The following is a 15,160-nucleotide window of genomic DNA, read 5'->3' as shown; positions in this document are numbered from 1 at the left end:
TCAGAGTATTATACTGTAATTACAATGGATTGGTGCAAGCAGGTTGGCTTCTATGTAAATGTTTACACATTATAGCATATTAATGAAAATGAGTTGTTTTATATCGCTTGCACTTCTAATGACCTTAACAAAGGCTTCCAAACTAGCAGCGACTACAGGGCAAAACAGACCAAAAGGACATGGCAAAATGCTCAACCATTTAATGTTCAAGACTTGCTATCACTCCAATCTCTCCCCTATACATTTTTTATTGATGGGGCACTATAACACCATATGAGTTAAATTGGTACAGCAACAAATATTGCTTCTTACAAGGCAGGCCTCAAAATACTGTATGTTAAGAAACTAATTGATTCAAAAGAAGCGGGGTCGTCACTAGTTACCACAGCCACAAAGTCATAAACCCCGCCTATTTCTACAATTTATCTTCTTAAAATCAGATTTTAAACCTAACCCTAACCTTAACCCTAATTTTAACCACACTGCTAACCTTATGTCTAACCCAAATCTAAATTAAGATAAAAAAGCAAAACAATTTTTGTGGAATTTTTACGATATAGCCAATTTTGACTTTGTCGTTGTATTAACTAGTGGAAGCCTTTTGACCACTAGTGGGTGCATGGTATAGGAGTTCAGCGCAAGGGGCATGCAGGAAACCTAGCGATACGAGCCTGGCATGTTTTCTGCTCTCAGAGTCACCAGTGCTGTTGCTGCGCTCGCAGTCACACACTACAAGCTTTCCATAGTTACCAAGAGCTTTTTAGATTGAACGTAATTGAGTAGGCTATAAAATTACAAAACTGGTTCTATTTTTTCTACAACTCAAGAAAAAGGGGGAGTTTTCCCAGTTGCCGTGGTTCCGCTTTACCTCCGTGTTTTTGACGAGCTTTTATTTCCTTCATATCTGATCGCCCATCAGTGTAATGATCTGGCTTTTTTCTTGTGTCGTTTCCACTTCAGCATGGGAACTGCTGTGTCCAAAAGGAAGACTTTAAGGAACGATGCAATATCTTCTGTGGCCGCAAAAGTTAGGTGAGTGCCCGGCCGGGGGCTCCTCCGTAGCTGGCAGGTATAGTGATCAGATGCTGGGTGTAAGCAGGTGCATGTTGCGGCGCTGATAACTGTTGGAAACGCGTTTAAGGGTGAATAGCGACTCGGCTTTATTGTTCAATCAGTAATTCCAAACTAACTAAAACCTTAAATCTATATTACAATGATATATCAATGATAGCCTGTGGGGTTGTTTGATCAAATATCTGCTTTGCAAAAGTATTTGCAATTATTTATTTCATTTTATGGATAAATCTGCTATCATATCAGCCCATAATTTATATTCCTCGAATGTATTTTATTTTTATTGGGCTAGCTACAATGATAATGCATCTTTTCAATTCATTGGACAGCCATGGGAATTTATAACAGCTATTTTGGAAACAGAACAGCTGTTATGGATTTTGGCATCATGCTTTGAGCAATAAGAGTTAGTAAAACCACTCAGATATTTATTTGTATGCTATACTCCTTATATGGGCGATTTTGCAATTATGTTAAGAAAAAAAGTTTTTTCTTTTACACATATAAGTTGACACTAAAATAAGCTTAAACGTTTTGTTCATTTTTCAAATATGTTTTTTTAATCATTTTCAAAAGTATTTTATTTCTGGATTTCACTGTTTTGCATTGAGAAGGCAATTGTCCCACACCCATACTTTTTATCTTCTGCTATGTATTTCAACATGAAAATGATCATTTTAGAATATTTAAAGCACTTGGTTAGAAAAGGTGTCAAATAAATGAAAGCTATATAGATTTTGAATGTGTCATAAGTCCCACAGTTTTACATCATTACCATTACACTGAACAAAATGATAAATTATAGTGTTTTTATCATAAGTCACACAAGAACTGGGAACTGACCGTGGAGAACAAGGATATGCCATGGAGAGTGTATTATATTATATCTCTTCAAGAAAAGTCACTTTGAATATGTCAAGATCAGAGAATATTCTGAGTCATTACAGCAAAGGCTCTAACTCATTTAGATTGTCCTCTATTTGAAAGAAAACATTTCATTATGTTATGGTTGGAATTTATCAAATGATAGCTGGTCATATTAACCAAGTAAACTTTATGGCCTGGCAGGTAAATCCATACATTTTGCATATTGTCATTACCAACACGGTCATTACAGCACAAAATGTGTTGGTAATGACGATTTCCAGATTATTACCATTACAAAGTAGCAACTATTTGTATAAATGTTGTACAAAATGGGTATACCCCTGCTCAACACTTCTTATCAAATGATATTTTCCTGTCTTTGTAGCAATCAATGATATTGTAAATATCTATTTCCACTCACTTATTTTAAACAACTAATGCACCACAATGTACACATATTTCTTAAGAAAAAATAAATGTAACCGTTAAATATCACACGTCTGTCTACTTCAAGTGTAAAGCACTTACTTGTTCCCAATATAACTAATGTAAAAATTATAAATATCTAAATATATTAATTACATTGTTGATGGTAGCCTCCGTGCAGGTATACACGCACAGCCAGCAATGGCCCATATTTATGGATTAAGGAATTAAAATAATTATTTATAAATGTGGTGGTACCAAATCCTATAGACAGATAAACCAAATAATCAAAAAACCCATTGTGTTTTTCAATCAGTTTTAAACTAAAATCGAATGTTTTATGATTCAAAGGTAATGAGTTGTTCAGAAGGTGTTTTGGGGAAATGTAGTATAATCCATGTATTGTCAAATAAAATGGTCACAGGCATTACCAGTTTATGGTTCCTGATAAAATGAGAAAAGTATTTCTGTTAATACATTTATTTTTCTAAAAACATGTACAAAAAAAATAAAATAACAAAAGTTCCCATAGTTGCAAAATCACCCATTTATGTACTGTAGGCTATTGTATTGTTCCTCAAGCAGTACCCTTTGTACTATCAAGCTTCTTAATGCCCAGTAGCCAAGAGGGGGTAATGATTTTTAACATATTTGATCAAATGATCAATTATTTACACTCTTAGAAAAAAGGGTTCCAAAAGGGCTTTTTGCGCAGGGATAGGCTTCTACCAATAACCGTTTTGATCTGAAGAACCCCTTTTGGAAGACAAGGGTTCTTTGTAAGGGAAAGGGTTCTACCTAGAACCTTTAACGTCCTAAGAACCGTTTTTAGAAGAAAGGGTTCTTTGATGATTCTTTGGAAGGCAAGAAGGGTTCTACATAGAACCATATACAGTGGGGAGAACAAGTATTTGATACACTGCCGATTTTACAGGTTTTCCTACTTACAAAGCATGTAGAGGTCTGTAATTTTTATCATAGGTACACTTCAACTGCGAGAGACGGAATCTAAAACAAAAATCCAGAAAATCACATTGTATGATTTTTAAGTAATTAATTTGCATTTTATTGCATGACATAAGTATTTGATACATCAGAAAATCAGAACTTAATATTTGGTACAGAAACCTTTGTTTGCAATTACAGAGATCATACGTTTCCTGTAGGTCTTGACCAGGTTTGCACACACTGCAGCAGGGATTTTGGCCCACTCCTCCATACAGACCTTCTCCAGATCCTTCAGGTTTCGGGGCTGTTGCTGGGCAATACGGACTTTCAGCTCCCTCCAAAGATTTTCTATTGGGTTCAGGTCTGGAGACTGGCTAGGCCACTCCAGGACCTTGAGATGCTTCTTACAGAGCCACTCCTTAGTTGCCCTGGCTGTGTGTTTCGGGTCGTTGTCATGCTGGAAGACCCAGCCACGACCCATCTTCAATGCACTTACTGAGGGAAGGAGGTTGTTGGCCAAGATCTCGCGATACATGGCCCCATCCATCCTCCCCTCAATACGGTGCAGTCGTCCTGTCCCCTTTGCAGAAAAGCATCCCCAAAGAATGATGTTTCCACCTCCATGCTTCACGGTTGGGATGGTGTTCTTGGGGTTGTGCTCATCCTTCTTCTTCCTCCAAACACGGCGAGTGGAGTTTAGACCAAAAAGCTCTATTTTTGTCTCATCAGACCACATGACCTTCTCCCATTCCTCCTCTGGATCATCCAGATGATCATTGGTAAACTTCAGACGGGCCTGGACATGCGCTGGCTTGAGCAGGGGGACCTTGCGTGCGCTGCAGGCTTTTAATCCATGACGGCGTAGTGTGTTACTAATGGTTTTCTTTGAGACTGTGGTCCCAGCTCTCTTCAGGTCATTGACCAGGTCCTGCCGTGTAGTTCTGGGCTGATCCCTCACCTTCCTCATGATCATTGATGCCCCACGAGGTGAGATCTTGCATGGCGCCCCAGACCGAGGGTGATTGACCGTCATCTTGAACTTCTTCAATTTTCTAATAATTGCGCCAACAGTTGTTGCCTTCTCACCAAGCTGCTTGTCTATTGTCCTGTAGCCCATCCCAGCCTTGTGCAGGTCTACAATTTTATCCCTGATGTCCTTACACAGCTCTCTGGTCTTGGCCATTGTGGAGAGGTTGGAGTCTGTTTGATTGAGTGTGTGGACAGGTGTGTTTTATACAGGTAACGAGTTCAAACAGGTGCAGTTAATACAGGTAATGAGTGGAGAACAGGAGGGCTTCTTAAAGAATAACTAAAGGTCTGTGAGAGCCGGAATTCTTACTGGTTGGTAGGTGATCAAATACTTATGTCATGCAATAAAATGCAAATTAATTACTTAAAAATCATAAAATGTGATTTTCTGGATTTTTGTTTTAGATTCTGTCTCTCACAGTTGAAGTGTACCTATTATAAAAATTACAGACCTCTACATGCTTTGTAAGTAGGAAAACCTGCAAAATCGGCAGTGTATCAAATACTTGTTCTCCCCACTGTATCATATTTCCCAGCATGCTCTATTGCAGGGTGATTTTCAGAATTGTTTTTAAAATCTGTGTTTTTGCATGATTAATTTTATGCTACACAAAGTTAAATATCTTCTTTCTAAACAAATCAAATTGTTAGTAGTAGTTTAGATGATTGTGGTAGTCTCAGTATTCAGTCTTCTCTACCCTGGCAGTCATTCTGACTGCAGGTTGTGGGTGATTAAAAATAACACTTGCTGGATATCCTAACTCTAGCTAGATTCCAATAGGAATTAAACATCACTTTGCAAGCCAGCATAATGTGACTTGCAGGCCTGATGTGGCCTCTAAACCAGGAGTTTCCTAATACCACTGTGTTATGGTTATAACTAGGCCCTCAAAGAAAGGCATTAGGATATATGTAATATGTATTGTCATAAATAATTGTATTTTAGAGGCTAATAACGCTGGTGGAACCGTTCATAGAGGGTTCTAGGAAGAACCTTTAGATGATAAATGGTTATTGGTAGAACCCTTCATAGAGGGTTCTAGGTAGAACCATATACAGGGGGTTCTATGAAGGACCCTACATAAAGGGCTCTAGGGAGAACCCTCTGCAAAGGGTTCTACCTAGCACCAAAAAGGGTTCCCCTATGGGAACAAACCGAAGAACCCTATATGTGTGAATGTGTGATCTGAAATGAAAAGGCATATGAAATGCCACCAATCGACTGCACACAAAATTGAATCCTAAACCCTTGATTGTAAATGGCATGTAGCACGTAGGCAACAACACATTTCTAAAAAGTTTCAATCATTTTAAGCTTTCCAACCAACAGGCTCTGGCATCTACGGTGTGTCAGAAAATGTATTACACTCTCGCTTTCTCTCTCTCTCTCCTCTCTTTCTATCTCGCTCTTTCCTCTCTTTCTCTCTCTCTCCTCTCACACATCACAGAGGAGTGAAACATGCTGACCTTTACATCCACTTACACAGACTCAACCACATACACACACACACTCTTTTTATCTCTTTCTGTTACACTCTGTCATACACAGACTCACTCTCTCTATCCCCCCTCTTTCTACCTCTTTCTCTCTCACTCACTCACTCACTCACTCACTCACTCACTCACTCACTCACTCACTCACTCACTCACTCACACATACACACACACAATCTCTTTCTGTATTACACACTCTCATTCTCCTCTCCTCTGTTTCTCATTTTAGTCTTTCTGTCTCTCTAACACACACCATCAATCAAACTGATCACATTATCAAAGACACATATTATTGGACTGAAGCCCAAGAGCTGTGTTTTCCACTTTTTCTATGACAGATTTTGAGACATATTCTGGTATTTTCTATTATTTATCTTGCTTGGCTAGACTGGACGGTCGCTGTAATATCAGGTTTCATCAGTAGAATGGGGTATCTAGGAGTGTTGTACATCCGAGCAGACACAGGACTGAGGCTGGTTTCAGCCAAGAGGTCTATCCATGCCCTCAAAGTAAATGGACTTATCTGTGTATCTGAAAATGCACTGGAACAAAATATTGATGCATTTGGCCTGGTAACATTGGAATAAGTGTATACTTGGCTACACTGGGTCTTTAGTAGAATTAGGAGGAATATTATTGCAGGTGGATTGAAGTTAGCTTTCTCCCCAAAATATATATATTTTAGTTTATAGTTTTTTTGTATTCTGAATCCTCTCACTGTATTTCTCATGAGACCGAATTTGTCTGTTTAATATCTCCCAGTGCAGTGTGAGTTTAGGGTGCATGGGGGAGAAAGCACCGTCTGATGGGCCCACTGATCTGCTGCCTGTTGACAACTGCAGCATAATTAAATATAAATCATTCTGGTTTGATTTGTATACATATATTTATCAAGTACTTTTTCATGTTTACATTCCAAATGCAACATTAATTGTCATACCATAAATGTTTAAAGATGTTTGATTTGTAAGGAAACTAATACATCATGACATTCAATGTAGCCTTCTAATGTTGGAATCCTAAGTCTAGAACAGTTGGCTATACAACTCAATAGAACTCCTGAAGTGTTGACGAAACTGTTTAATCTGTTGTACAATGTCATTTCATGGCTATCATACCAGGCATAATGTATTGTGTGGCCACTTGCAGAACAGTGCTGACCAGTGACTGTATTGCTGAACACAGCAGAGAGAGCACAGTGGAGGTTAGCACCATTACAGTCACGATTCGCCCTTTCTGGTTATTACTGCACATCTTGGCTTCTCTCCTAATTATTCTACATCCACATTACAGGCCTGAAACACATCTGGTACCATGACATTGATATGAGGAATAGCTGGTTCAACAGCCTCTTGGTGTATTCCATTAGGATATTGTACATTGGCGTTGGGGTGGGTGCGTCCGAACTGGCACCCTATTCCCTATATAGTGCACTACTTTTGACCAGAGCCCTCTGGTCAAAAGTAGTGCACTATATAGGGAGTAGGGTGCCATTTGGGACGCAACCTTGGTATCACACACTGCCCTAGTGCTGAACCTACAGCCACTTCTGACAGAGGTAATTGTCTGCCTGACACCTAGTATTTATTGTCTGAATCTCAGGCCATCTCAGTACTAATGTATCTTAATTAAGCCACCAGCCTTTTCACCCAACCGGTGTTCAATTTTCTCGCTGTGCTCTCAGGCAGTCAGAGTGACACAGAGACATATCCAGGGAGGACAAATACTTCAGATTAGGGCTTCCAGATTATAATAGAGTGGGTGCTCTCCCCCCCCCACCCCCACCCCCTCCCTCTGTATGGCAAGGATTACAGTGCAGAGGGGAGGTAGCCTATCTGTGGTATCTAGCTGCTGTAATTACTGATTACAGCCTGTAGAGCGAGCCTGGACTGGAATGATACAGGGAGGCAGTGAAACAGGGGCGGCTGCCTGGCCCTCATTGATCTGAGTAATTACGCCTGTGTCACTGTTGGACCAACGGCAGACGGAACAGCCGAATGGAAAGCAGGATACAGTGGGTCAGAAACTAACACTGCACACTCAACGGCTGGGTGGCTACGGTGGTCACGCTTAGCATAACTCATCATGTTATGCAAAGTAGGTCTAAGGTTGCGTCCCAAATGGCACCCTGTTCCCAATAGAGGCCCTGGTCAAAAGTAGTGCACTATGTAGGGAATATGGTGCCATAGGCTGAGACTGTCTGCATGTGGTCAAAATACTGATTAAGCTTACTTGGCGTTAACTACCCAGTGATATCCTACATTTTTTTACATTTTAGTCATTTAGCAGACGCTCTTATCCAGAGCGACTTACAGTTAGTGAGTGCATACTTTTTTCATATTACATCTGGTATTGTTGTTGTTGTTTAATCCAACTACAAAGCAATAATTCTTACGGACTCTGATAAACATAAATTTAATCACCTAAGTACCACAGTGTAGAGAGTGAAACTGAGAAAGCAGCCAGCAGGGATTTGGGAGGCCTGCTAAATTAGAGATTTCCATTTGACCTCCAGAGAGAGAGAGCAATTGAGGACAAGAAATTAAGACGCTAAGTGGCCACTTTGATGTTTGCTGTGTCATCTTGTCATTTCACTCAATTTGAAATATTTGTATTGGAGAGAGAACAGAGTCGAGAGGAGAAGGCGAGAGAGAGAGAGGGACTGTTTGAGACAGAGAGGGAGAGAGGAAGACAGAGAGGAGAGAGGGAAGGTGAAAAAGATGGGGAGAGGGAGATATATGGGGTGTCTCAGAAAGAGGTCATCCTCTCAGTTAGGAGATCTGAGTGATGAGATTCAGTGGCTGAGGAGGAACACTCTGTGCCCTTCTTTCCCAAATTACTCTGACACATTATAAAAGAGCCCGGTTTGGTGTCAATGAGACACCCAGTAACTGGGCTACACTCATGCTTTTCACTAACACACCCAGGGCCAGAACACAGAATACTGTCTTTTTGACACAGGTAGGAGAAAGAGGCTTCAGACAGTCACTTCAGGCACTACCTCATTGAGCTGAACTCTACTACCTTTCTTTCTTCATGTTTAACGGCCAGGATTCCTTCCTGATTACCTGAAGAGGAACAACTCTAGTTTTTCCTGGTCAGGTTACCCTACTCATGTCCTCTATTAAGGCCCCTAATGCATTTTGTCGTCACAGCCGCACACACATCAGTATAATGCCTTTACATTGCACCACACTGTATGCATATGTCCCCAGACACAGCAGCTTAATGTATAGGCTTGACTACATTATTCATGCCTGACGACACCACTGTATACATGAGTGTGTTTACTTCCCTATACATTACAGCACCACTGACAAAAGCGAAGGCATTTGCTCTGCTTTCACAGAACATGCAGTTCTGGTTTACATCTCCTTTCTTCAATCCTTTTCTCATCTTTCTTTCTTTAATACGCCTCCCTCATCCTCTCTTCTTTCTATTTTTGTTGTTTAAACACATCTCCCCCCTGTCATTGTCTTTCCGTTTCCCCGGCCCACTCTTCTTACACTCTTTCTCTCCATACCCCCCCCTTTCCCTCGCTTCATATCAGCCCCCACCTCTTCTCCCCCTCCTCTTCCTCCCCATCACATGGCTGAAAACATGCAGGATGCTTTGCGGCCAAAAAGCACAATACAACCTGCCAGACAGTAGAGCAGGCAGCATGAGGTCAGTCAGAGCAAGCAAGGCAAATGAAAGTAGGAAGCCACCGACGTGAGTGGAGACATAGAGATCCTATAATTGAGGATTCTATAAGTAATTCTATGAGTTGGGGGAGGTACATGTTGAAATGGGTTTACTGCTGCTGGGCATGATTGCAATCCAGGCAGAGCTAGGAACAGGGAGATATCAGTTGGTGTTGTATCGGACCGTTGTAGTTCCACAAAGAGATTGGCTCCATGCCAGTAGCTAGTTTGTCCTCTGGAAGTGGTTGTTGTGAATGTGTTTTGTCATCCCCATGGCCTTTTACACACATCCCTTTAGAATGTGTATAGGAAGGAGTGGAGAGCCAGAGAGATGAGGGATGATAACGTCCTCTCCTCTCCTCTCCTCTCCTCTCCCTCTCTCTATCAGTTACTGGGACTTTTCAGGGCAGGTTGTCGTTTATTGGGATGAAGCGATTTCCACTAGCTTGGCCAGCTGCAGAGTCAAAATTAGCTAAACAATGGTTTATGAAAACACAAATTAGCTTTTTGGTCTTAATTTAAGGTTAGGGTTAGGCATACGGTTAGCAGTGTGGTTAAGGTTAGGGTTTGGTTTAAAATCGGATTGTATGACTTTGTGGCTGTGCCAGCTAGTGACTACAGAGCTGCCTCCAGTACAGGAGTCATCCCAATAAATGCCAACCTGCGTTTTCAGGGAGAGAGCTGCTGCACGTGTTGTCTCATATTTAATGAGTTTGAGTGTGTGTGTCGTAGCAGGGAGAGGGTCATGGCTGCAACAACACAGCAATCCCATTTCATAGCAGCATCCCCCAGAGATGTGTACAGACTGTACAACGCCAGCCAGCACCACTGACTGGGGGGAGGATTATAGCCCTGTGTTTCTATGTAGGTGTGTGTGCGCGCGCGCATGCGTGTCATATGTGTGTAAATATGTGCGTACGTGCTCTGCTTGTGTTAGCCTATATCCTCTGTGTCTCTAGCCTATATTATGTGCAGTCTGCATAGCTATATGGGTGTGCTTAGAAATGTGTTTCTAGAAATGTGTTTGTATTGGAGAGTTTATCTAATTACCAGTATTACACCACTTAGTACTGCTGACCATGATATTTTCTGTTGCCATTTAAGAGAGCAAGTACAATAGCTCTAGCTACTAAATAAAATTGGGAAAAGGATCCATTTTTGCCTTATAAAATATTATCCTTTTTGATGTTGAATAATTAAAATGTAATTGATGATAATATTTCATAACCCACCCTATTAGGTTTTAAGTATTCATAAAGATGTTCTGTATGAAATCCTTTGTCAGAGGATTGGTCATGGGAGCCGCAGATTGTGCAGGCTTTTGTTCCTGCCCAGCACTTAAAACCTATTTCAACAAGGGTCTTGATTGTTAGTTCAATCTGGTATTTCAGCACTGAGTTCGAACAAAAAGTCTGCACAGCTTACAGCCTTCACATGACCATGTCTGAAGCACTGTACACATTCCAAGTTGGCCAGTTGTAAGGGAAATGTAAGCCTCTGATTGTGTCCCAAATGGCACCCTATGCCCTATATAGTGCACTACTTCTGACAAAAGCCCCATGGGCCCTGGTCAAAGTTAGTGCACTATTAGGAAATACTGTAGGGTGCCATTTGGGAGACACATTTCTCACAAAAGTCTAAAAGCTATTGAAATTACCCTGCTACTGTGTGTAGTACAGCACATGTAGGATTCAACCTGGAGAAGAGAATTGCACACGTCTTTTGTTTCATTTTGCAAATCTATCCTCAGACCTCCGCGAGTAAACCATAGGGGAGATTGAATTTGCGTGAAGAATCATATCAAACCTGTCTGGAACACGCTGCATATTGGATTTCACCTTCTGTAGGAGAGAACGATGGTCAATGTGTAGGACACTTGAAAATGTTTGCGATGTATAGATTGACTAGCAACGTGAAGTGACCTTCTCGAGTAGTTTAGGCTTAAGAAGATAGTTTCTTAGAGAAATCAGAGTAAAGCCAAGTCAATGAGACAAATGTTCAGGTTAATCAATGATTCTGCGAGACAATCATAAAACATTGCTTGCGTCCCAAATGGAACCCTATTTCCTATATAGTGCACTACTTTTAACCAGAACCCTATCGGCCCTGGTCAAAAGTAGGACACTATAGGGAATCGGATGCTATTTGGGACGTAGGTAGCTACTGATTAGGAGAAGCCTTGAAATGGTGAGTGGTGAGTCACTCTCAGTTGGAGTCAGCAGGAAGGCAGGCAGCCAGTGGTCCAGTGCTAATCAGTGTTGTTGTGCTTCTTTTTGCAGAGCAGCCAGAGCTTTTGGAGATTACCTGTCTCACACACACCCTGAGAACCGTGCCGGCTCAGGTAGGTAACCTCTTCACCTGTGCCCAGCCTCATCTGGTAGCCTACATCCCAACCTCATCTAGTACATTACATAGCTTTCCTTATCACATGGCTTCACATTTCCTATAACTTTCCACATCACACGGCCTTCCTCTCATCCCACTGTATAGCAGTTAGAAGCAGAGAATGCTCTGAAAACTTGATATCTGGCATATTTTACTGTGAGAGGGTGTATCTTCCCGAGGCCCAGGACCAAGTAAGAATGCCAAACCCCTTTTATCCTCCAACTCATCCTCTCAAAATCCCTCCTAATTCTCCTACCCTCACTCATTCCCCTTCTCCGTCATCCATCCCTTCACATCTCTTTCCCCCTCTCATCTCCCAAAAGCTTTGTTGGCTCCCTGATGTTTGCTCAAATGTTGCCAAGGCCTTGAGAGCACAAGACGAACAGCTCATCTCTTTGTACCCCCCCCCCCTCTCTCTCTCTCTCCAGATCACCTGCTGTCTGATACCTTTATCGGCCAAGACACAGACTCCCCTGACATCAGTCGTCTCCACAACAACCTGCACCCTCAGAACCAGGCACACAGTCTCCAGCCCCAGCCCAGCACCCTGCAGCCAGGCACTCTGCAGCCCACAGGCCCCTCCAAGAGCAGGCTCTCAGCAGGGCTCTTAGTGGAGCACAGTTTCTCCTCTGAGGAGCAGCAGCCGCCTCCCAGGTCTGCTGAGGGAAGCCTGACCGGCCTGAAGCCAGCTGCCCAGCGGGTCTACACCATCACCAGGGAGGGAGGCATGCTAGGGGGCCGAGGCAGTGAGGAGAGCCTGGAGCTGGAGGTGCTGAAGCAGCCCCTGTCCCCTCCTCCCTCCGCCAACCAGCCCTCGTTCACCAATCAACAACCACCAGGCAGCAAACACCACCGTGGCGATGGCAACCATCACCGTGGCAACCATAACCATGGCCCACAGAACCACAGGTCCCAGCCCCTGCAGAGCTCGGGGAGCGCCCATAACATCCGGGACTGGGGGGTGCGGAGAGGGGGCTCGCGGGAGGACTGCACCCCAGAGTGTGTGACCTGCATCAGGGCCCCGTGTCAGAGCCAGCGCTCCCTGGATCTGGAGACGTCCCCGCGAGACGGAGGCAAACCGAGGAAGAAGCTGGAGAGGATGTACAGCGAGGACCGAGACAGAGACAGAGGAGAGGAGAGAGGTGAGGAGGAGGAGGGGGAGGATGGAGTGGGGTGGAGAGGTGTCTCTTTATCTCCATCCCTTCTCCACTATGATACGATTAATTTGCAACAGAATGTTTTTCTCAAACGCAAAGCACTTAAAGTTGGAATCCGTATCGGTGAAACTGCCATGTCCGTTTGCAATATTACAACAACAAAGATGTTACTTCAAACAATGAACACTGTTGTTTGTATTTATTTATCTGACATTATTGCACGCGCGATAGAACAGCAGAGTATGTACTACTTATCTTTTACCATGATGATGGAGCACCTCGCAGTCATTTAATACAGAGTTTCTTAAAATGGGGCCTGCTGAGGTACTGCAGGGGGTCCGCGGCTAGATCTCTCTCTCGCTCTCTCTCTCTCTTTTCTTTTCTTTTCTTTTATTTTCTCTTATTTATATATATACAGTACCAGTCAAAAGTTTGGACACCTACTCATTCCAGGGTTTTTCTTTATTTTTACTATTTTCTACATTGTAGAATAATGGTGAAGACATCAAAACTATGGAATCATGTAATAACCAAAAAAGTGTTAAACAAAATATATTTTATATTTGAGATTCTTCAAATAGCCACCCTTTGCCTTGATGACAGCTTTGCACACAGTTGAATTATTATGTTGTGGGCTAAACTGCCGCTTTGTTTCCTTGGTATGTAGAGGACAACCCTAATAGCTGGTTCCCCAAAGAGAATATGTTCAGCTTCCAGACGGCAACCACAACAATGCAGGCGTGAGTATAGGATACGTCCAGCCCAGATATAACACACTCCTACTGAACATGACATGGCTTCCTCAAGTTCTTTGTTCTCAACACGGATCTAAAGATAGATGAGAGTTTAGAGTGCCTCCCAAATATGCACCTTATTCCCTACAGTATATAGTGCTCTATAAAGGGAAAAGAGTGCCATTTGGGACGTAGCCTTAGACTCCTTTACATGGCTCTGCCCTGGACACAGTTGGAGGCCAGTAGTTTGAGAGAGACTCTGTCATACTGTACAGAAGGGCTAATGACTGTGCAGGGCCTTCGGACCTTGGGGACTCTGTGTTCCTTGAGCAGGTTCATTATTCTCCACACATACGCACACAAGGCACACACTAACACACACACACACACACACAAACACACACTCTGCTGACTGATTAATTATCACCTGTCTGGTTGAACTAGTAATTACGGCCCACACACACCCTGCCCTCCCAGCGGGCCACTGTCATTCTCCCTGCTCCCTCTCTCGCTCCACTCATCTCTCCACTCCTCTCCTATCTGGCCGTCCCCCTAGATCCCACGCTCTCTCTCTCCCTCGCTCCCTCTCTGTGCACATCTGTCAATGTCTTTGTTTATTTTTCTTCTCCATCTGTCTCTGTCCCTCCATCCCTCTGCGTCATCTGTCCTCCCCTCATACTCCTCATGGATCCACACCACGTGGCAGAGGCCCTGCGCTATATTCCCTATATAGTGCACTACTTTTGACCAGGGCCCATAGGGCTCAATTTGTCCTTGACTGGAATATCATATGATTGACAGCTAGCTCTCCCAACTGTATATCTCTCTGTCAAGTTCTTTATTTATTACTAAAGTGTCTAACTGGTTTCTCCTCTCTTTCCTTACCTTCCTCCACACGGCCTGCACCAACTCCTGCGCCTACAGAATATCGTGAGTAACTCTCTCTTTCTCTCACTCCTTCTCTGTGCCCCTCCGACAACTCACTATTCAACTCTTGGCCATCACTCCCTGTGTGCTATTAGCCACTGTCTCCTGTGTCCGTATTAACCTCCCTGCTGGACTGAGTGTTTGAAGTTATGGAAAAACATTACTGACTATTCAAAGCTCCAATGAATAAACAATACATATTCTACACAATAGGTCTAAGTTGTAAATAAGTACAGATTGCATTCTCACTATAACAGTACAGCTAGTATTATATTGTATTAATCTATGGATCAACAATGCAGAACATAACAGACAGAGTACTGTAGCACAATGAGTCACACTAGAAATGGTAGTGTAGTGTTCTGTTCCTCTGTAGCCAGGGTCATAACTCACACACATACACACACACACACACCCCTCTCCACACTGATATTGT

At 42.7% G+C, this 15,160-nt stretch overlaps 1 protein-coding gene across 4 annotated transcripts in view; it reads left to right on the top strand.

Annotated features, from left to right (window-relative positions):
• The first annotated feature begins 662 nt into the window (after nucleotides 1-662).
• Nucleotides 663-15,160, top strand: part of LOC121585064 (NMDA receptor synaptonuclear signaling and neuronal migration factor-like) — a 42,258-nt gene continuing 27,760 nt past the window's right edge. For 3 of the 4 annotated variants that reach the window (XM_045225771.1, XM_045225769.1, XM_045225768.1), the window contains exons 1-5: nucleotides 663-1,032; nucleotides 11,801-11,862; nucleotides 12,335-13,048; nucleotides 13,731-13,803; nucleotides 14,722-14,727. In XM_045225771.1, coding sequence (XP_045081706.1) covers nucleotides 962-1,032; nucleotides 11,801-11,862; nucleotides 12,335-13,048; nucleotides 13,731-13,803; nucleotides 14,722-14,727 — 926 coding nt within the window. In that variant the 5' untranslated portion in view covers nucleotides 663-961. The remainder of the gene's footprint in view (nucleotides 1,033-11,800; nucleotides 11,863-12,334; nucleotides 13,049-13,730; nucleotides 13,804-14,721; nucleotides 14,728-15,160) is intronic. The other variant, XM_045225770.1, reaches the window with a different exon arrangement.

Source organism: Coregonus clupeaformis, chromosome 16 (assembly GCF_020615455.1).
Source record: "Coregonus clupeaformis isolate EN_2021a chromosome 16, ASM2061545v1, whole genome shotgun sequence".
Lineage (NCBI taxonomy): Eukaryota > Metazoa > Chordata > Actinopteri > Salmoniformes > Salmonidae > Coregonus > Coregonus clupeaformis.
The sequence above is the reverse complement of the archived record's forward strand: the minus strand, read 5'-3'. Positions and strand labels throughout refer to the sequence as shown.